Source organism: Aedes albopictus, unplaced genomic scaffold (genome assembly GCF_035046485.1).
Source record: "Aedes albopictus strain Foshan unplaced genomic scaffold, AalbF5 HiC_scaffold_521, whole genome shotgun sequence".
NCBI classification, from domain to species: Eukaryota; Metazoa; Arthropoda; class Insecta; order Diptera; family Culicidae; genus Aedes; species Aedes albopictus.
The window spans coordinates 1-22149 of NW_026917334.1; the positions used below are offsets into that span (position 1 = coordinate 1).

Genomic DNA, 22149 nt, shown 5'->3' on the forward strand with positions numbered 1-22149 from the left:
GTTTATAAACTGAGTTTTATTTTGAAAGTGATGGAGGCTGTGTTGTAATCTAAGTTATTCTGTAAGTTATTTTCAGTCAGAGGAATCTGATCGCGGGTATTAACATTCAAAATGCTAAACAAGTGATTATTAAAGAGAACATCTTGTGATTAATGACTTGGGATTTAAAATTTATCATTGAGCTAAATCCAGTCGGTTCAGCCAGTCCGGTGCCCGTCTATCGATTTCAATCGAAAGAAGAGATTGGTGGGCAAACGTGTCCTAGCATTGCGAAGAAAGTGGGGCACTCGGCGGAAGACAGCCAGTTTGTGTGACGTCGGGCAAAGGAATTCTATCCTTCCTAAAAGCGAATCCGGTAAATGATTCTGCACCGGTAATTATATAATCCAAGTCGGATTCTATCCATGTCGGATGTCGGTCGATCATTCATCGTCGTCACTTCTCTCACTGGAGCTAGTAGCTGTGCTGAATCATCACGTAGATGGCTGGGATATTTTGCACAGGTGTTTTTTATTGGAGAATTTCACTGTTGAGAGGCTGGGTGCAAAACAACAAGTTTGGGCATTAAACCAATGAAACTAAGCAGGTCTGTAGAATGAGTGAAGAATGCAGAGTAAAACGAATTTCTAATACTCAACGCCTACTTGGAATGGCGAAAAGTTGTTTGCTCATTGTTTATCATTCAAAATAATAGCCTACTGCTGCAATTATTCGGACTGACTGTACCGACATTCCTTTCGGTTTTCTGTTTATCATTGGACTAGAAGACACATTTAATCCAGGCAGCAGTGATTTGCTGCAATTAAAACCTCATGCTTTGCAAAACAAAGTTTCAATTTTCAGCGTGAGTTGGACACAGTTTTGTGAAATTGACCTGAAAGGTATCGCCGCGCGGTTTGTCGGTCTCTGCGGTGAGCGCGCACTGATGCATAAAACCTACGTTCACGCATGCTTCACATGTGCGCTGCTGCTTCTGCTACTGGCTGCACAATCGATTGTAGATAGAGCAAGCGGCCGCTTGGTGGAGCAACCCGGTCGATGATGGTGTGTTGGGGAATTGTTTACACTTGGAAGCATTCTCTACGCGAAATCGAGTTGAAACCGGTGGGCGCTCGAGGTAGGGTGAATGGACCGATTGGCGGTCAGTGTGTTCTGTAGTTGTACACTGAAAATATTCTACAAGTTCGAATCACACGTTTCACACATGAATTTTCACTAGTTGGAAAACAATTGAATTTAACGTGTCAAACCAGTCGTAGATACACTTTTCAAAATCATGTGTAAAACACGTTAATGTGCCATCATTAATGTCAATTTTCTTCAGAATATTAGTTACAGGCACCCAGCTTTGGGTTCCTGTTCTCCAAAAATAAAGCATGCAAAGACATACATGCAGCGAGCGAATTTGGCGATGTACATTAAGTAATAGGCGAACCATGTCCATTATCGATACATAAACACACTGTCAAACACATTCAAATCATGTGTAAAAGACAGTGGTTCAGAACCTAAACTATTCGACATCTGATTCAAAAGAATTACTCGTTAATATAGCTTGCTGTTTTAAACGATAAATTAACGTGTAAAAGAACATGGATGAGGCGTTTCGATTATTTTCAGTGTAGTACAGAAAAGGGGAATAATTGAAATAAAAAAAAAAATGATTTAATTAGTCAGGAATGACATCCGAAGTTTTGGAAACTCCACAACTTTCCTTACCGGTGAGACTAAGGCTTGAGTGTCATCTGCTGTACGTAGGAGTCGTCTCCAGTCTACTCGGTCCATGGATGTGTGTTTCCAGTTCCGCACTCTGTGAAGGGTCCGCAAATCGTCCTCCGCTTGATCAACCTACCTAAACCATTTTAGTCGGGTTGCTATCCGACATTATAATGACGTGACCCGCCCACCGTAGCCTCCAGATTTTCGCGGTATGGACGATGGTTGGTTCTCTCAGAAGCTGATGCAGCTCGTGGTTCATTCGCCTTCGCCAATTCCCATCTTCCATCTGTACACCGCCGTAGATGGTACACAGCACCTTCCGTTCAAAAGCTCTAAGGGCACGTTGGTCCTCTGCACATAGACTCCATGCTTCGTGCCCATAGAGGACTGCCGGTCTAATCAGCGTTTTGTAGATAGTTTACTTCGTGTGACGGCGAACTTTGTTGGATCGTAGAGTTCTGCGGAGTCTAAAGCAAGCTCGATTTCCTGCCACAATGCGTCTCTGAATTTCTCTGCTGGTGTCGTTGTCGGCGATCACCAGTTAGCCTAAGTACACGTATTCTTCAACCGCCTCTTTTGTATCATACGCTGATTTAAAATCGATGAACATGTAATGTGTGGGCACGTTGTATTCGCGACATTTCTGCAACATCTGGCGGATGGCAACCATCCGCCATCCGCCATCCGATCTGATCCGTTGTTGCACATGCACCCATGAATCCAGTTTCACCCGAAATCACGGTACCAGCCATTTCTGTGATTCGAAGTCGCGAAGCCTAGTACTGCAGCCGAGGTACTACCTATGGCGGATCGGATATCCCTACAGCCATCTTCAAAAGTAGCTGCGTCAAGCTGCTCTTCCGTTGGTAGGCCAACTGCAAGCTGCTGCGCAGTTATCTGCGAATCTATACTAGCACTGCGGTATGTGCGGACATTAGTTATATCCGTCGATTAGAACGTGGTCGACTTGGTTTTCTGTTTGATGGTCGGATGATCTCCAGGTGGTTTTGTGGATATTTTTGCGGGTGAAGAAAGTGCTTAAGTGCTTGGTAGTCACCATACCACGGGAGGCTGCAAAGTATACGCATCTCTGGCCGTTATCATTCGATTCGGCGTGCAGGCTGTTTCGCCCGATTACCGATATGTACATTTCCTCCATTCCTACCTGCGCACTTATGTCGCCGACAACGATTTTCACGTCACGCAGCGAGCAACCATCGTTTGTTTGCTCTAACTGCGCGTAGGACGCTTCTTTATCGTCATCAGGTCTCCCTTCATGTGGGCAGTGGACGTTGATGATGCTGTAGTTGAAGAAACGACCCTTAACTCTCAACATGCCCATCCTTGCGTTGAACGGCTGCCACCCGATCACACGTTGTCGCATCCTTCCTAACAGATGTCCCACGATGTCTAAGTTGGGGGATGTCCTGTCAGATCCTGCGAAATCAAGTGACTTGCAATTCCATGTCCCATGTTTCCAATCGTAGTCCTTTTCTCGTCGCGTGGGTCTTTGCCGATTGTATCGAGTCGTATTTTCTCCAATGATTTTCGTAATGGGGATTTTTACGGGTGACTTATAATAATCAATGTGTTGTGACTTTGGCTGATTCCCAGGATTCCGGGTACCTGGTTGAGTTTAGTCAGGATCAGTCCAATACTTTTCCAAACCATAATTGGATTTAAAGTTTCACAAAAAACGTTCGTAACTACCTACCAACCTCACTTAACCAGAATCGGCCACCTCATTCTCTGACATGGTGGCTTTGAACTCCGACTATGGATTAGGCACCAGACTATGCTTGGCACCAACCGAAGGAAAGTGAAATGATTGATACGTGACAAGCTGTTTCACTGTGTGCTGAGCCGACGACGATGACGAAGATGATAATGACGACGAGAGGGCCACAATAGCCTAATGAATGGAAACTGGAAGCCTCCACACGTTCGTGTTCAGTTGTCGATCCGCCGGTCGGGTCCTACATACGGATTGAACTTGGATCCTTCGTACTCGCTAGAAACCATTAGGTACATCATAGAGTGCAAAAACTAAACAACGCTTAAAAGCTTTTAGAGCCGCGGAACGAGTCGGTCAGCCACCGTGCTCCAGTAAAACAGTGACGACGCGACGTCGAGTCGGCCCATCAATCAGCAGTTGTGCTCCGCGGTTCCGTGCCGTGGCGAATCGTCGTCGTCGAATGCACTGCTGGCTGTGGAGACTTGAAGGTTGCTGATTGGCTATGGCATGCAAATCGTCGATCTGTGCGGTAATAATCTCGCACGCAGTTACAGCGTGGAATGAAAATTACACATGAGTAGAGTGGGGTACGGTATGGTTCTTTACAGTCAACCTACCTATGGCGGAAAAAACATTCCGAAGCCTTGCGAGCGGATAAGCCCAATTAATCTCAATTGCAACACATTCTGATGCGATGTGTGTCACCTTCTTAGTGGATAAGTGACTTGGACGACTTCGAACACGTTTCGGTGAAACGGTGTACATGCTGATATGGCAAATCGAACAAGAATTTCGTAGTAATCCAATAATTGTCGGCAATTTGTACAAGATTGAATTGTTGAGAGAGACTAATGAGATAGGCATGTTTGGTTGGCGTGCAAATTATGCTAGAGTTATTAGCAATTGAAACACTTATAGTTTTATCGTTTTTTTCTACTCAAAGAGAAGAGTTTTTCAAAATAGGTAATGAAATAATAGGTTTGAAAGCAAATCGAGTCATATGGGGCCTCCAGTTAGCCTAGTGGTTAAGGCTATGAATCGCCAATCCGGAGACGGCGGATTCGATTCCCGTTCCGGTAGGGAAAATTTTCTCGACTCCCTGGGCATAGTGTATTATTGTCCTTGCCTCACAAAAGATACAAATTCATGCAATGGCAGGCAAAGAAAGCCCTTCAAACAATAACTGTGGAAGTGCTCAAAGAACACTAAGTTGAAGCGAGGCAGGCCAAGTCCCAGTGGGGACGTTGAGCCATAAAGAAGAAGAAGATACGGAGAACTTGTGTTACCTCGATCTCCCTTCAACATTGTTCTTTTAACTGCATTAACTGAAACTATGAAATTGTGTGGTGCTAGGTGGCCGTCGTCACCGCTGGTGGCAGCTACATATAATGTCCAGTCCAGACACATGGGGAATGATGATCAGCCATGTGAAATGGAAGCTCACCTACTCAGCCCATTTCGCCCACCGGATTTATTGGGATTTGATCGTATTGACAAAGATTTGCTTCATTGGTGGCGGCGGCTTTCTCAGTTTTCTTAATTTATTCCACTAGCGACTCCCGAGCAGAAGGTAATAACAACAGCATAAGAAAATGTGTTATTTTGGCAAAATAACTGAGTAATGAAATAGGTTATTGTCATGTTATTAACATAACAAATTATGTTATAAACTTGACTGTCATAAGCGGCAAAATAACAAATATCATAACAAAAAAATGTTCCTGGAACACCAGTTCAATAACATGTTTTGTTAGTTAGATAACAACATAATAACAATGAATGTGGGAAATATTTCAATAACAAATGTTATTTTTTGAAAGTTATTGATAATAATCCGAAAGCAAAATAAGTTATGATATTAAACTAATAACAACGTAAGTAATAATGCTAAGGTCTTGTACCATTTGGGCAGGTGTAACTATTTTTGGCACTTGCCGTTGTAACCAAATCAATTTCATACATAATTCGCACGCGATAAGTTACGTACAGTATCTAACCCTATACAAAAATTCAAATCAATTGGTTTGAAATTGACTTAATTGATGCTATACAAGTGACAAAAATAGGTATACCTGACCAAATGGTACAAGACCCTAGATGAATAAAAAAACAAGCGTTTGGAGCATATCAATAATCATGGCTAGTTATTATATAAAATCAAATGAAAATTACACAACGAAAAATACAAGATGTGGAAATTTTTAATAAATAATACAAGATGTACAAATCATGGCTTGCTCACTGGGCCTCACCCACAATCTTCATTTGCAAAAAGAGAATCGGGTGTAACTACAGAAGAAATAATATCAAGATACCGTGACATCACCTAATTCCAATCACTTTTTTTGGTTCATTTTGGTTTTGGTTTTTTGGTTGGTTTCGTTCAGTCCCAATTAGAGGAAATTAGACCATACGAACGGTATGCTGTAAATAATCTGATGTAAACAAAATCTCGAATGATGTAGTTTTAATTTCAAAACTTGTTAGTGATGTGCTATTATTTATTAAATATTTGTACACTCTCAATAGTATAATAATAACAAAATTTGTTCCATAACAAAACATATGATTAAAATACTATTTTATGGGTGTATGTATATCAATAGCTTGATCATAACAAAATAAGATTGTCAAACAAAACATGTTATGGAAAAGTAATGCTTTGATAAGTTAATAATAACAAAACAAGATATAAAAACAGATTATGTGATTTGATACTTATTAGTTTGATATTCACCTCTGCTCGGGCTGCAGCGCAGTCCTACATGATCACTTTGTTGACGACGACGACTACTTTAGTTAGGAAATTAGGCCTCTACCTGTACACCGAACGGACGTGTGTGGTCATAGTTTACGACAGAATTGAATCCATACACCCCCGCTGCTAGACGCACGAATGAATAACTTATGAAGAAATGCAACTCACTGCAGGGGTTGTCTCCGAAGGCTAGAATAGAGTCGGGATTCTTTGACAAGCTTTGAGCTTATTTTTATTGGCTTTCGTTTTTTTAGTTATCACCGATAGACGTGTGAATGGCTGGAAATGACTGATCTTGTATGATCCAATTCGAAAACGATCTTGACATTTTTCCTATGAAATTTTATTTCTAGTGCAAAAGTTTACATTATTCTAACAAGTTTTCTTCTCTCTCTTCTCACCCGCAGGGTCTAGAGATCGCCAACCCAGCTGTCACGTCCACGGTCGCCAAGCTGCGACCGAAAAGTAATCTATCGACCGAACGAACCGATTCGTACCGATTCTCAATGGCAAACCTGGAGGAAACACACGAAGCCGAGCTCGATGCCATACTAGGCGAGTTGAGCCTTCTGGAGCAACGGGGAGAATTGCGTCACGGCCGAACCCACAGTCGGACCAATTCGACCATTTCAGCAGCCACAAATGCCACAATTTCGTCGGAAAGTGGCTGCAGTAGTGTCCCGGACAGCACTGCCAGTATAAGTTCCCTGCGAGAGCCGCGAACCGACAGTCCAGACAATGATTCGGCATTCAGTGACACCGTTTCGCTCATGTCCAGCGAGTCTTCAGCGTCCAGCAGTGTCAGTTCACACTTGAAAAATCTCCAGCAAAATGTCGCGAATGCCGTCGAGTCCGGCAAACAGGCCAAAATTCACCTGGCACTGCAGAAACTGGAGCAAGCCACCGTGAGGCGGCTGTTTGTGAAGGCTTTTTCTGCCGACGGTGCATCCAAATCCTTGCTGGTTGATGAAACGATGACCTGCGGGCACGTCACACGGCTGCTTGCCGACAAAAACCACGTCCAGATGGAGCCCATTTGGGCCATTGTGGAACACCTGCCTGAACACCAGATGGAGCGGCTGTTCGAAGATCACGAACTTCTGGTTGACAATCTGATGCTGTGGAGTAGGGATTCCAAGAATCGTGTTATGTTCCTTAAACGACCGGACAAGACGTCACTCTTCAAGACACCGGAACTGTTCCTGCCCGGAACGCAGATGGCTCCGGGAAGCGATCACGACGAGCATACCAGGTTAGTACAGCTGGATCCAATGACATTAATCTTTTTATTTAGCTCTACGTCTCAAGATAAAATTTGATCGTAGATTTAACACATCTGGTTTCACTTGGATCAGTAGTTAAATTAAAAAAAAAAATTGTATTACTTCACTTTTGCAAAAGAATATCTAATAAATGAAACGAGTGCTCGACACTGAAGAAGTCTGCAATTCGCCGATGACGCTGCCATTGGTCACGTCTAGATCTCAAATATAGTAATGTCGTGGTTCAGAAATCGAATACCTATTTAACTGATTACTTTCTTTTCTCCTTACTACACAGGGCGATGCTTCTGGATGAGTTCTTCTTTGGGAACAATCAGATCCCGCTAGAGGGCCCCCTATATCTGAAAAGCGATTCGAAGAAAGGCTGGAAGAAGTATCACTTCGTACTGCGTGCATCGGGCCTTCACTACTACCCGAAAGAGCAGAAAACGCGCTCGGTAAAGGATCTCCTATGCTTGGCTCTGTTTGCCGGACACGAGGTCTACCGAGGTGTTGGTTGGAAGAAGAAGCACAAATCTCCGACGGATTTCACCTTTGCGCTGCGGTGTCCCAAGGTTCCTCCCGGTGCCAAGGGTATCCGGTCGGTGAAGATGCTGTGCGCTGAGGATGCAGCCACGTTGGAAACCTGGGTGACGGCCATTCGAGTGACAAAGGTGAGTTGATTTTATGGTGATTTGTGGTTATGTTAAAAGATAATGTTATATTTTTGTACTTTCAGTACGGAAAGAAGTTGCTGGACAATCACCGATCGCTGACGGAAGATCTCGCTCGCGAGGAACTGGATAAGCTATCATCGGCTCGTAGTGGTTCCATGGGTAGCATTGTATCGTCCGTTCCGTCGCAGTGCAGCGGTAGTAGCAGTAACAGCAGCGGAAGCGGTTCGAACCATCTAGTTCCTGCGCACAACAACGGTCGGCTGTCTCGTGCATCGAGTTCAAGTTCAAGCGGTTGCCTATCCGACGAGAATAACGGATTCGATTCGGAGTTTCCTACCGGAACGATCAAGCGGAAACCCTCGATGAAGCCAAATTTACCGTTGACATCTATGACGAGACAGTTGAAAGAAGTTGGAGAAACTACACGGTTGAATGATTCCTCACCGACCTCGCCAGAGCGAGGTGGAACCTTAACGCGTCGTCACAGCCGAAGAAGAAGCGAAGAAAGCAACAATAGTGGAACTCTCAAACGACGACCAATGAACAATCGAGGATCGATAGAAAGCATGAGCTCATCGGCTTCGACTCCGACACCAACTCCGACCAATAGTGTACCCGGAACTCCGGTCATCCAACAACAGATGCCAACATTAGTTATTAGTAGCAATTTAGTGAAAAATAGTTTGAGCATTCTTCAGCAGGAGAATGTAAGTCCTCCGACGCCAACGAAAACGATCACTCCATTGGAAGCGATGCCTTCCTGTATGTCAGACTCCACATTTTCGCTGCCTCCGCCGCCGGATGATCTCGGTACAAATTTCTCAGGTTCTACGTTATCGCTAGATTCGCTACCCCCGCCACCACCACCAAACGAGTTAGACAATAGTTTTAGTGGATCTCAGTTATCGTTAGTTAGTGTCCAAATGCCGCCACCGCCGCCGCCAAATGTAGTAACTGCACAGCCAACGGTAGAGGACATCAACATGATTTATCATCAACCAGCAGTTATAATACCTCCTGCAACAATTGGCACAGCATCCTCGACTTCTACACCACAGAGCATAACTCCAACAAACGAGAATCTCGAAGTTACTAGTAGTATTAAGCAATCAATCATGATGTTCAATAGTCAGACGTTGCCCGCTCCGGTAACCAGTAACGGCAACAGTAATGTCAAGGTCGAACCGATATACTCAAAGACTTTGAAACCATCCGCTCTGAAGGCTCCTCCATATAAAGCTCCTCCACCGTATAACGGCGATGTTGCAACGGCACAAACTCCTCCTCCTCCACCAGCCAAAAGTGTGTCGTTCGCCGAATCGCCAGTGCTTCTGAGGCGAAAGGTGTGCTTCGAAGACGAAATTCAGGAACAACCGATATCTCCGCGTAGAACATCGCGCGACATATATTCAACTCCTCCGGCACCTCCGCCTCGCGCTGAAGCGACTCGTCTATCGACTTCGTACACATCTCCAAAGCGTTTGAGTGATTCGGCATCAAATCCTCCAAGGGACTTCCTCAAAGACTTACAAAGGGTTATGAACAAGAAATGGCAGATTGCTCAAAAATGTAAACTGGAACCGGCTACAACTCCCCACGAGGTGCTCGGCTTCCGGGATCTGCCGGCGGAACAATATTCGTCGCATTATTACAGGGAATCGGCTAACGTGAGCCACTGGGTGCAGGAACACTACGGTTCCGATTGCATGTATGAAAATCTGGGTAGTAACATGGGCGTCGAGCCGGCTTACCCAATTTCGGCTCCAGTGGTCGCTGGAACAGGGCCAATCAAAAAGAGGCCTCCACCGCCACCACCGAAGCGAAGCGAAAAGACACAGCTCACAACCGCGGTACCCCATCAGAGGTTATAAGATTGGGCCTTTCTCGGATTCTCCAACTGTCTGGTGACGGTTAGGAGGACCGTCCGTTGTGAACGAATTACCAATGGGTCTTCATGCAATGTTAGTGAAGTGTAAATAGGTGACACATAGTAGTTGAAGGTAGAAAGGATGTTCCAATCCAAAATACGATTTGTCTTAAAAGAAAAGCAGAGAAGAAAGAGACTGGGATTAGTCACTATATGACTTCTTGGGAGATAGTCAAAAAGCGAAAGTAATTACGTATAATCGCCGCCATACACGCGTAATAGACATATGCCGGGCATGATATTTGCCAAAACTCAATGCGAAGAGAGTTTGTAATTGTGATGAGTTACATGGACCGTGACATAATTTATTATTCAAAGTAATGCAAATATTAGAATAAAGTACTCTAGATTCAATATATTTTACACAAATGTCTCTCACAAAATACACCCATACATTATTATACGTCTGCTTATCTTAACCGGTTATATCGATGATTTAGTGCAGTTTTCTCTGTTTAATTTACTAATTTCGGACTAGGTAATATAATAAGAACACATCTCAATCACCGTTCAATCGAAACACTAACTTGAATCGAGAATTCTTCAAAGAAAAACTAGACATAAATTTTGGCTACATGTGTACATTATCTGTTTTATTTTTTGTTCAAAGTTTCGTGGAGCTTAGTTTTCATAAAATGTCTGTAAAATATATTATTGATTTGACGAAAAAACTATTTTATACAAGTTAATGTGCCATAGGCTGAATTTGTGAACAAATCTATCGTAAACATAGATATTTATTGTTGTACTATTTGGGGTAGATTGTAATCCGAGTTTTGTTCTATTCCTCTCAATATAGATCGGTTAGTTCAAACCTATATTCGATTTGGCATTCTAATACTAAACGAACTCATTTGTTAAGTGTTTTTAGGTTTGAGAATGGTACGCTGAACCACATCACCACGAATCTAGCTGAGAATCATCCATTTTACAACACAGCTAGTTAATAACGACCGTGGATCAAGATATATGCACTGGAAAAGGTAGTTTATATGACATAGGATTTATCTGGAAAACAATAAAACTATACGCGATGAAGTTTTTACATCAAATATTATACACTTGCAATTTTGGAATAAACGGTTTTGTACTGTCCACGTATTGGACTTTAAAATATACAGAAAATATTAATAAACATTGGTGCTTTCAAAAAGATTAAAGGAAAATAACATAAAAGAACAATAGAATACAATATGAAACCTAGCGAACAAACATCAACTTAAAGGAGCCAACCGCTAAATGTTGCTTATACTGTGGAGTAAGGACAAAAGTAACTATTCATAAGCATCGGATACTCTCAGCTAAAAACGGAAACAAATGCCAATGCGTAAAACTGAACTTCCTTCGTCAACTTTTAATCGGATTATTCTAGAGCAGAGCGATTTAAGCCGCTTTTTTAACTCTACACACGCTACACAACTGAATACACTATACTAGCTGGTACCATTTAGGAGAGCCACAAGCAAAAGAACAAAAATATGAATCAAATGCATGCCGTCTCGACTATTTTAATTTTCAATTCACTGTCAAATGATGCCACACTGAGATATATATCACAGACACAGAGAGGAAAAGAGATCGCCAATATACTAGAACACTAGAAGAGAATAATGGAATCTAACACTGGATGACGATGTAGTGAGGGGAAAACGGGAAAGATTTACTGCAAGAGCGAGAGCGAGCGAGTTATGATGAGAATTCAATTTTTATGAATTTATCATTGAAACTAATCTATATTCGTAAACGATATTTCGCAATCCTATCTCTATTGTAAACACACACACACACACACACGAAAGCGGAACGATTCAAAGTACGTCAAATAAATATGGAAAATCGAAAATTAGTTTTTCTAAATCATTTTATAGAGAACATATTGAGAAAATTCAAGAATTAAATATCATCTACCTCAACGCAGTCTTCTTCCTCCGTCGACAGCAAGAACAAAATGCGCTGTGATTCTGAAATTCTTGGTCTAAATAACAACGGTTTTCTTACAAATATTGCTTCCCATCCTCGATAAATATAAGGATGTTGCCGTTATTGTTTCAAACTGATATATGGTTGGGAGCTGAGTTTGAAAACTGTGCTGAACCTGAAGGCTGAGTTTAACACAGTTTTTTTTTTTAAATAACGTTACACCCGATTCTCGATTTACACGGATTTTTTTTGCACCGCTGTGCGAATAAAAAAATTAAAATTATTTTTTCAACCTCTTATTTTTCCAAGATTCGTCGAGGAATCATGTTATTTTTTAACACGAACCTGTATCATTTTCGCATGGTACGTATCCCCCCTTGGATTGTATAATAAATTTACTATTTTTTTAGATTTCCTTCAGCATGACAAATAGAAAACTGTTTAAGAGACTTTTCAACTTGCATTTATTTATACACAACCTTATTGATGATGATCTTTTTTAAAACATTTTAAGACAAAAACATTCAATTCAGTGACTTCAGCAACTTGCTCAAGATGATTTTCCATTCACCATTTTGTCGAAGATATTCGACCTCATCTCACGCAATGAAAATTGAGCCGTTTTCCTCAGCATACCTGACCATAACATCAACAATCATTCAGAGCGGATTCATCTGGAACCGGTTGGAAGGCATCGTCAGTAAGGTCCGAAACATTCATGCTGTCTTCGTCCAGTACACTGAAGTCCATGTTGTATGTTTCCTTGTCGCCTGCTGAAGGGTTTTGTACTTTCGCGACAATTTCTGAATCTGCCATAAACTCAAATTCGGCGCTTTCCTCATCAATGATATTAAAAGCCATTATTTTTTCTGAGATATCAGCCAGACGCTTTATCTTCCGGATTGTACAACAAGTTCCACGATTTTCTAATGTAAGTGAGCGGCACCAGATCCCACGATTGCGCAGCCCAGAATATTGCATCTTTCACGTTGATTTTCTTCTCGTTTTCGTGAAAATCTCCGGGTCTTCCTAGGACTTCTCGCATCATGATTTGCCGATAGCGTGATTTAACCATTTGTATAACATTCTGGTCCATTGGTTGAATGAATGCTGCTGTTGTATTTGGAGGCAGAAATATTGTGTATATGACGTTAAAATGTGCAGAGCAGTTATCCAAAACAAGGACTGCTCGCGTAATCAGTTCCTTGAAAAACTTCTCCGCTTGCACTTGAAGCATATCCTGACTTACCGGGATATGACGTTGTCTTTGTGGCAGAAACCAGATGTTTAATGTTTCGTCAACTTGTGGGTGGCGTGCTTGTTTGAAATGTTTACGGTGAGCTGTAAGCACGAGTATAATTGAAAAAGACACGAATAAAATTAAAAAAAAAAAAACAAAATATACTAATTAAATTTAATCAAGATCACCCTGAATGTTTGCAATGATCTTTAATTTGCATCTCTGAATGTTGTAAATTGTCGATCGAGCCTTGATGCGATACTTATCCATTACATCTTGCACCGACGAACCATTCTCCAGATCACGAATAATCTTTACTTTATCACGGAAGAGGATACCTGATCGTCCCTTCTTTCGTTCCACAACTTTGTTTCCAACTTTCGAAGCCATTTTCACAACTGAAACTATTTCCGATTTTACTTTGAGGCTGAAGCGTAAACTTTTTAGCGATCACAAATGTCAATTACATCGGATCAGTGACAAGAAGTAATACCAACCTGAAAAAAAAACATTTATACATAAAATCGAAGTGAGAGGGTCTACACACTTATTTCTGAATTGCCTGTTCGGTACTTTTTTGACGAGATTATAACAGCAGTACGATCTCGGTAGTTTCGGTAATCGATTTTACTGAGGTTCAGTAAAACAACTGTCAAACCCGTATGGAAAAGGTAAACAATGTATTTTTGCTGAACGAGTTCAGTAGTTTTAATCTCGTCAAAAAATTACCGAACTCGGTAATCAAAATTAAGTGTGTATATAATCGAGGGTTCACTAAATCGAGATATACCTGTATTCACAAAAATGACATTTTCAGCACTGCTTTTATTGTTCTGCGTTTGCTTTCAAAGGATAATTTGTATTGAATTTGTATGGGGTCCATTCAAATATTACGTAACGCGAAATTTGGTAATTGTGGACCCCCTCCCTCCCCCACGTAAAAACTTTTGTATGGAGAATTTCGAAATTTTGTATGTAGCGTAACACAGTGCTAGACCCCTTCCCTCCCCTCTTAGCGTTACGTAATATTTGAACGAACCCATGGTGACACATTCAACCGTGACGTTACAACGTTTTAACGCCTTTTTTGTCAGATTTTTCACTCACTAGTAGTGGTATTTTATTTATATATGGTAATTTTTGGATAATTATGCGTTTTTTAAGTCTTTATGAAGCTTATGTTAGTTCATATTGCTTCCCTATTCCCTAACCCTATTTTTAACTGTAAAAAAAAATGAGTGTTTAGGGAAATTTTGTATTTATTATGGAACGTTTAATTGTCTGCCGTAACCTACCTCCAAACCAAAAATGGTAATGATTGAGCCGCGGCAAACATATTTATAAAACTGAATGATTATAAATCAGATCAAGACTTCGAAGAACATCGTTGAACAATCGTATTGAAATTGCGTCTGATATGGAGTGATTTCTGTACCAGTCAGCAAATACAGAAAATGTTGCATGCAATTATATTTAGTACGCTACACTCTGAAAATCTGGCTCAATATACCGCATTTAGTTCACTACTGGACTGCGAACGCCGACTGTATAAGTGCGAAAACGTAGATAAAAGTGCGCGATTGCATCAAATCAAGTTGATGTCTTCGGCGCACTATTTCTTCAATCTATGGAGAACAAGTGCTCTGAATACACCGAGTTGATTTGATGCAATCGCGCACTTTTATTAGCGTTTTCGCACTCGTGAAAACTAGTGCGATAGTCCAGTGGTGAACTAAATGCGCTATATAAGACGTTTTATTTGTTTTCTATTTTTTTTAATTACGATCATTTGCAAGTATTGTTGTTGTTGCAACAAAAAAGGCTTCAATGAAAATTATCAGTTTTATTATATATATCATACCTAGCTTGTTCTATTAAACTTCCTCAAGTAAGATTTAACAAACGTGTAAATTGCGTTCTAAGCTTTCCATTTGGTACTAAATATTTGCTTGAATACACCGAGACAAATTTCTACTCAGTGGCTGAGTTAGTCTTACTCAGAAATCAGAAAATCCTTTCACCGGGATAAATTTCTACCCCGTGACTGAGTTGGTCTTATACTCAGAAATCGAAATATTCTTTGTTTTCTTTCTCAGTTTACATTAAAACTGGGAAGCTGATTAGCTGAAATTGATTAAGAAAACAAAAGATTTTTTGACTTCTGAGTAGGACTAACTCAGCCACTGAGTAGAAATTTTTCTCGGTGTAAGTTTAAAAAGCTTTCATACAGTTGGAACTATTCTTATTAGAATTTGTTAAGCTTTTGTGTACATTAACCGAATCCTTGCAAATACAATCACTCATCCTTTATTGAACAAATAAAGGTTCGTTCAAATATTACGTAACGCCAAAGGGGGTAGGGATGGGTTTTAGCGCTGTGTTACGCTTCGTACAAAATTTCAAAATTTCCCATACAAAAGTTGTTACGTGGGGGGGAGGGAGGTAGATTAAAATAGCCAGATTTTGCCTTACGTAATATTTGAATGAACCTTAAATATGCTCCTACACTTACTTGACTGCCGTGCACAGCATAGTTGCCCCATGTTAATAGGGATTTCCATAGAACATGGGACAGCTTAGGCCGAATGGTTATCAGAACGATCAGAACGAATTGCTATTCAGCAGTTATGAAACTGGAAACGGAACTGTTTTCTTTCAACAACTATTGCCAAAAAAGTATTTTAGCAATAAAACTAGAAAGAATAGCCAATGTTTAAAAGAAGGAAAAATCATAGGTTAAATATCAGTAGATTCACTATCAATAATTTTTATACTGTTCTAATTAAGAGAAGGGAAAATAGACTGAATTATTTGTAGATGCCATAATTACAGAAGCGATGAAATTATGAAGAGTAATCCAGTAAAAGGGAAACCATCATTTATAAAAATCAATAAGTTTTACGTATTCAACATGACCATGCTGAGGGTGACGGAACAATTTGTAATGGAATTTTCCTGAAATTGATTGATTTGTCTTTATTTAAGAGACTTTCAGCTCTTGGCTGGTTCGTCTATAATTTCCTGAAAAATGATTTTGGCAAAACAAAAAAAGTAACGCTTTACGGAAAATTGTTTGATTCACTGTATGGGTTTGTGAATCGTATTGATGCCCACCACTGGGAGAGACCGAATACATTTTTGTACTGAGAAATATATTCTTAATTTTAGGAATAAAAAATATTAAAGTTAAAAAACTGCCATGTATGTTGTTAGATGCGAAAACTGTTTTCAGATACTTGAAAGTCAAAATAGTACAATTTCATTTGTTCCTTAGGGGCGCGGTATACCCCTATCTCCCCTACTTCCATATTGTAGAGCAGGCAGTTTGGTCTGTATTCAACAATAGTAAGGTTGGTTCAATGAGAGGACTAATGAACGTTGCCACCTTATGTACATATGCGCCTGGTATTGTTCATAACAGGGACCAGGATGCATCATTTGCTTAAATAGCCTTGGAATGAATGGGGGGATTAGGTATCTGAAATGCCGGTTAGGTATGCGTGGATCTAAATATTGCATCATCGTACAAACAATAAATGTTCATAAGTTGTTATTTATAATGTATAGTTACTTCCAAAATAGAACGTACAGAATTAAAAACAAAGTTTTGACATGAGCCACCTTCAACTTCCTAATTTACGAAATTCATTTTAGCAAGTTCAACCTTCAAGATGAAGCAGGTAAGACCATGAAAGAATTTGATATGGCGGTAAAACTGTAAGCTTTGGATTATTTTTACAAAAAGCTGTAGCAAGTTCAATAAAACGAGTAAATATTGCACCATTTCTTTAAAAAAGTGCATTTTGATGAGCAGTTTAGTAAACCCTATGTTTTTTCTCCTTGTGGCATTCGATACTTCTTCTTCTGCGGCCCGCCTCTCAGCACTTCCGCAGTTATTGACTGAGTACTTCCTCAGCCAAAGGAACGTCCATAGGGTGCCTGTACCAGTTATCGCACTACCTAAGAAAAACTATTTCTACAAAAATAAGAAGAAGACCGACGAATGTAAACAATAAGTCAAATGATTGATTAGTTTGCATACTTTACAGGAAAAATATGAAAACGGAGCCAAAACTACTTTTAGTATTTATTACGGCGTGTGCCAATGATAGGAACCCTGTACCAGTTATGGACACATTTGTTAATTTGTGTTCCACTTCGCACTATTTACATGCATTCCTTATGGGAGTTGCCATAACTGGTACACTATGGCGAAATAGGGTGCAAGGAGGCCGAAAAGTTAAGGAAAATGATTTATTTCTACCATAATTTGCGCAAATTGTGAAGTTTGAATGATTGCAATCATCTTTTGTGATCGTGATCTGTTGTTCACGATTTTTTTCTTGTTGATTTGTATCTTTAAGGGTTGAAAATCAACTATGGCGAATTTGAGGTACTATAGCCATAACTGGTACACTGAGCCTAAATGACGCCACGCAAAATTAATCATTTTCAACTCTCCGCCCCTCTATGTACCATTCCAAGGTGATCTACCCACGTTACGGGTTTGGAAGATTTGTTAGGAGTACATCAGAAAAAAAATGAGTCTTCCACGGTGTGTTGAAACAGGATTATTATCGCACTTTCATGAACCTAAAATATTTTTTCGTTATAAGTTAGCCTTAGCTGTATATATTAAGATTCTGGAGGTTAAAAAATCTTTCATCGGGGAAAATTAAAATAAATTCGATTTTAGTAGTTTACCACTTTTCCCATATAATTATGGTATTACGAAAATCTGATGAACTTAAACTCTGCTAGAAAGAGTCCCCTTTCTAATAATAAATTTGAAACCATTTAGAGAGAAATGTATGCAAAAGTCTTTAAACCGAGTTTAAATTTGTTTGGCGTTCGTTTCATGTGTCCAGCCCACTACAGTCTGCCGAAAGTCATAAATCATAAAAGTCTGCATTCCTTCTATATGTCTGGTACATATATTTATAATGGAGGAAAACTAATACTTTCCATTAGTGCGACTCATACATTTGAGGAAACACCATACACCTGTGACTCATACCATTTGCAGCACACACTCTTTATGTACTAATTTTCCTGAAATGACGGGTATTAGTTGCACATAGTTTGCATGTCAAACCATGTAACGATAAACCTAAACGACGATCACACGGCCACGAAAGATGATTAGATTGCGAAGTTAACTGTAAATTAGAGTGTTTTGAGCTAGTTTAGCAGAAATACTGATAGCTCTTCAAATATAGTAATAAGAACTTTTATGTATATTGTGCTCTGATGAGTGATGATTTTTTCCTATGAATAGTTTTGTTCGCATGTTGGACACATAGGGCCGATTTCTTTCCCTGACTTAAGCGTTAAACCAGGTTTAACCAGGTTTACCGGTTAATCCGAGGTGAAGAAATCAGTCCTTAGAGAATAACTTCTAATTATTCTTTCGGCACACGCTCTTGATACACGTACTTTAAGGTAAGCATATGTAATCTTTTTTTGTTGTGAAATCAATCAATGTTTGGTTGAAACAGTTTTAGATATGATGATGATAAACCTGGACATGTTGGCGGAATACATGTACGTAAAAAGAATATCGGATTAAGTACGAGACACTGAAGATGACCTAACAGTTGAGGTCGAAATGCGTATCTGTCAAAGAATGCAAAATCGTAGTGCAATTAAACGGAACAGTCCTTAGCTCCATTTTCTCTTTACTTTGTTTTATATCATTATTTTTATGTTCATGTTGTTTATGCTGAGAACAAATTCAACTAAATTTACAGATAAAAAAAAAATTGGAAATGTAGAACAAGATTGAGCAGACATCAATGTTCTGGAAATGTCATAAAATATAAAAAACAACAAACAGTGATGTGCAAAGTGAGGCAAGATTGGCGCAATTTGAGGTTTCAATACAACTTTTTAAGAACTTTTGTTAGTTATGTTATGCTTAATTTCGGAATCATTGGATAGATTTTGATTGCTAAACAGTTACAACACATAGAAGACGGTTTGAAGGTTTCGAGTGTACGGGTGACTTTTCAATTCAATTCTAATGGATGGTTTTCGCTTCGTAAGTACAGTGCAGTGGTTTTTCAGCTTAATGACTAGTCGTTTTAATCATTGATTAATTAATTAATTAATTATATTATATAATTATTTAGTTTTTATCACGCTCTGCAAGGACAAGTGACATTTCTCCCCATACTAAATCTGTTGTCAAACTCACTTTGCAAAAAAGAAGGAGTTTTACTTGAAAAAAGAAGCTTTATTTTATGCAGTCATAACATTGAAACCATTCAAATGCATAAAGTTTTTATCAAGACCAAATTGTCTTATAAAATAAAACTACAGATAACCCAGACGAACATAAAAAAAAAATCACTACACGAGACTACTATTGCAAATTGATATGTTTCTAATATATTTTAGGCTTATACTATAAGATGTCATTCACATTGACATATATTAAGCATGCGTTTCATTCCAGCACATCTACAAGGAGCAGAAGTCTAAATAGAAAGATTGGGGGATACAGTACGTATGGATCGGCCGCAACAGTGTAGCACTGATAAAAAAAAAGATGATGCATCATCTGCTGTGAAAGTTAAAAACTGGGATGATTTCGCCAAAGTTCAGGAATTAATGTCTAAAGAAAAAACTAAAAGAACTGCATCTGAGATCAGTCCTCAGCAGGATCAAATATCTAAAAAATATTGCTCGTAAATGATTAATTATGTCTCCTTGCAAGTTTTGTTTTTATTTTTGTATTTTTAATATTTTTTCTCTCAACGTTCTTATTAAAAAAAAAACGGTAGGATTAGGTTTAAGTTTGTAATTTAGAAATTTGCTATCAATGAACTCAAAAATATGTAATTTCAAATATACTGATGTAGATGAATTCAACTTAAATTCAAATTTAGCCTCACAATCGAACCAGGACAGTTGTACAACAATCCTGCAACAAAATGCAAGGAATGAATGATTTTACAATGTTTGATGATTTTTCTTTTTTTTAAAATTAACTGCAATCTAGTATTGATATTATTGTATTAACTGAAACATGGATAATTAATAAAAATGAAAAATATTATAACATTCCTGGATTTAAAAAGATCAACTCTAGTAGGGGTAGCAGGCGTGGTGGTGGGCTAATGATATTTTTTCAATCCAAATTTGATGTAGAAATTATTGAAAAAGATAACTCTCAATTAAATTTTCAGTTTAAGCATAAAATTGTCACAAGTTGAGCGTTTACATATTTGTGCCGTATACCGTCCACCAGTAGCAGATATGAATGAATTTCGGAATTTCCTCGAATCTGTTATGGAAAATCCTGCTAGATCGCCTACTATCATACTTGGCGATACAAACATTGCTATAAATATATCCAACACAATTGTCACTGATTACAAAAATCTTTTAGCTTCATCTTCATTTGAAGTAACCAATACATTTGAAACTAGACCAGCCAGTAAAAATATTTCGGACCACGTAATTTGTAATACTACTAACTTTCTTGAAATAACAAATTCTACCATCTTCAACGATATTAGTGATTACATACACTACCCGCCATAAATATGGAATCGCATATTGCAACACTCATACTGAATATTGCAGCACCCAAAAAGGTTTGGCATCACCCTAAAATGTGATTATTTCAGGTCTTTGAGGCACAAATCACTTATGACCCCCCTAATTCTCTTTCAAAATGCAACTCGTACCCACAACTTAATTGGTTCTACGTTTACTCTATTTTTCCTCCTTATTTTGGGTGATGCCAAACTTTTTGGGTGCTGCAATACTGAGTATTGCAACGATTCCATATTATTGGCGGGTAGTGTACCTATCTTATCAAAGTTTACCATCAAATCCAAAATACAAAAGCTAAAATTATCGAAGAATATACTCATACTCAACCATACACATTTTTATCAGGAGTTCCCCAGATTTTTAGAAAATTTAACCCGTGAAGAAGATCCGAACGACATTCTTATTAGCATTGTGAATAAATATAATGAACTACGTAGAGAGCATACTAGAACTGTTGAAATACACGCAAAAGTTAAAGATAATGCTTCTCCATGGATTTCATTTGATGTTTGGAAGCTAATGCAGATAAAAAACAAACTTTTTCGGAAGCTAAAACGTTGCCCGAGTGATGACCACACGAAGGATCTACTCAAGCATGTAAATAAAAAATTGCAATCTGCAAAAAACACTGCGAAATCTAAATTTTATGCAGCCCTGTTCAGCGATGGTGATTCCAAAAAAAATGTGGAACAACATAAACAAATTACTTGGAAAATGCGGTAAACAGACGCACAATCTTTCGATAAAAGTCGAAGGAATGTTTATAGAAGATCCTCCTAAGGTGGCAACAGAATTCAACAATTATTTTACTAAGGTTGGTAGTGATTTAGCAAGTAACTAAAGTAGTGAAAGAAACTTTAACAAATATAGAACCATATCTCGGAACCATTATTCTATATTCTTGGAACCAATATCTGCAAATGAAATAAAAAATTTGAATGCCGGATTATCACCACATAAGTGCGCAGGCCCTGATAACGTTTCGATCTCAGATGTAAAAAAATATCGTGATATTTTTGCTCAAATTTTATCTAGCATTTATAATACAGTGCTATCGAACGGAGAGTATCCCAGTTGCCTGAAAGTATCCAGAGTAAATCCTGTATTTAAGGGTGAAGATCCACAAGAAATTAGTAATCTCCATAATTTCGGTGTTTAGTAAACTGCTAGAAAAGCTTTTAACCACGCGTATTACAAATCTCATAAATCATAACAATATCTTTTACTGCAACCAGTTTGGTTTCCGGGAAGGTTCCGGTACCGAAACTGCTTGCATGGAATCTGTTGATGAGATCCTGGGTGCCTTTGATTCAAAAAACATTGTAGGTGGTTTATTTATAGATCTCCG

General features: G+C 39.1%; 1 protein-coding gene across 1 annotated transcript; it reads left to right on the forward strand.

Moving 5' to 3' along the window:
* Positions 1 to 6619: 6619 nt before the first annotated feature.
* LOC109404475 (ras-associated and pleckstrin homology domains-containing protein 1) lies at positions 6620 to 11925 on the forward strand (the record flags this gene model as incomplete). Its single annotated transcript, XM_062843770.1, is given in 3 exon segments — positions 6620 to 7464; positions 7773 to 8148; positions 8214 to 11925. Coding segments are annotated over 3 exon segments (3030 nt in total), but the record flags the coding sequence as incomplete, so codon positions are not given.
* Positions 11926 to 22149: the final 10224 nt, after the last annotated feature.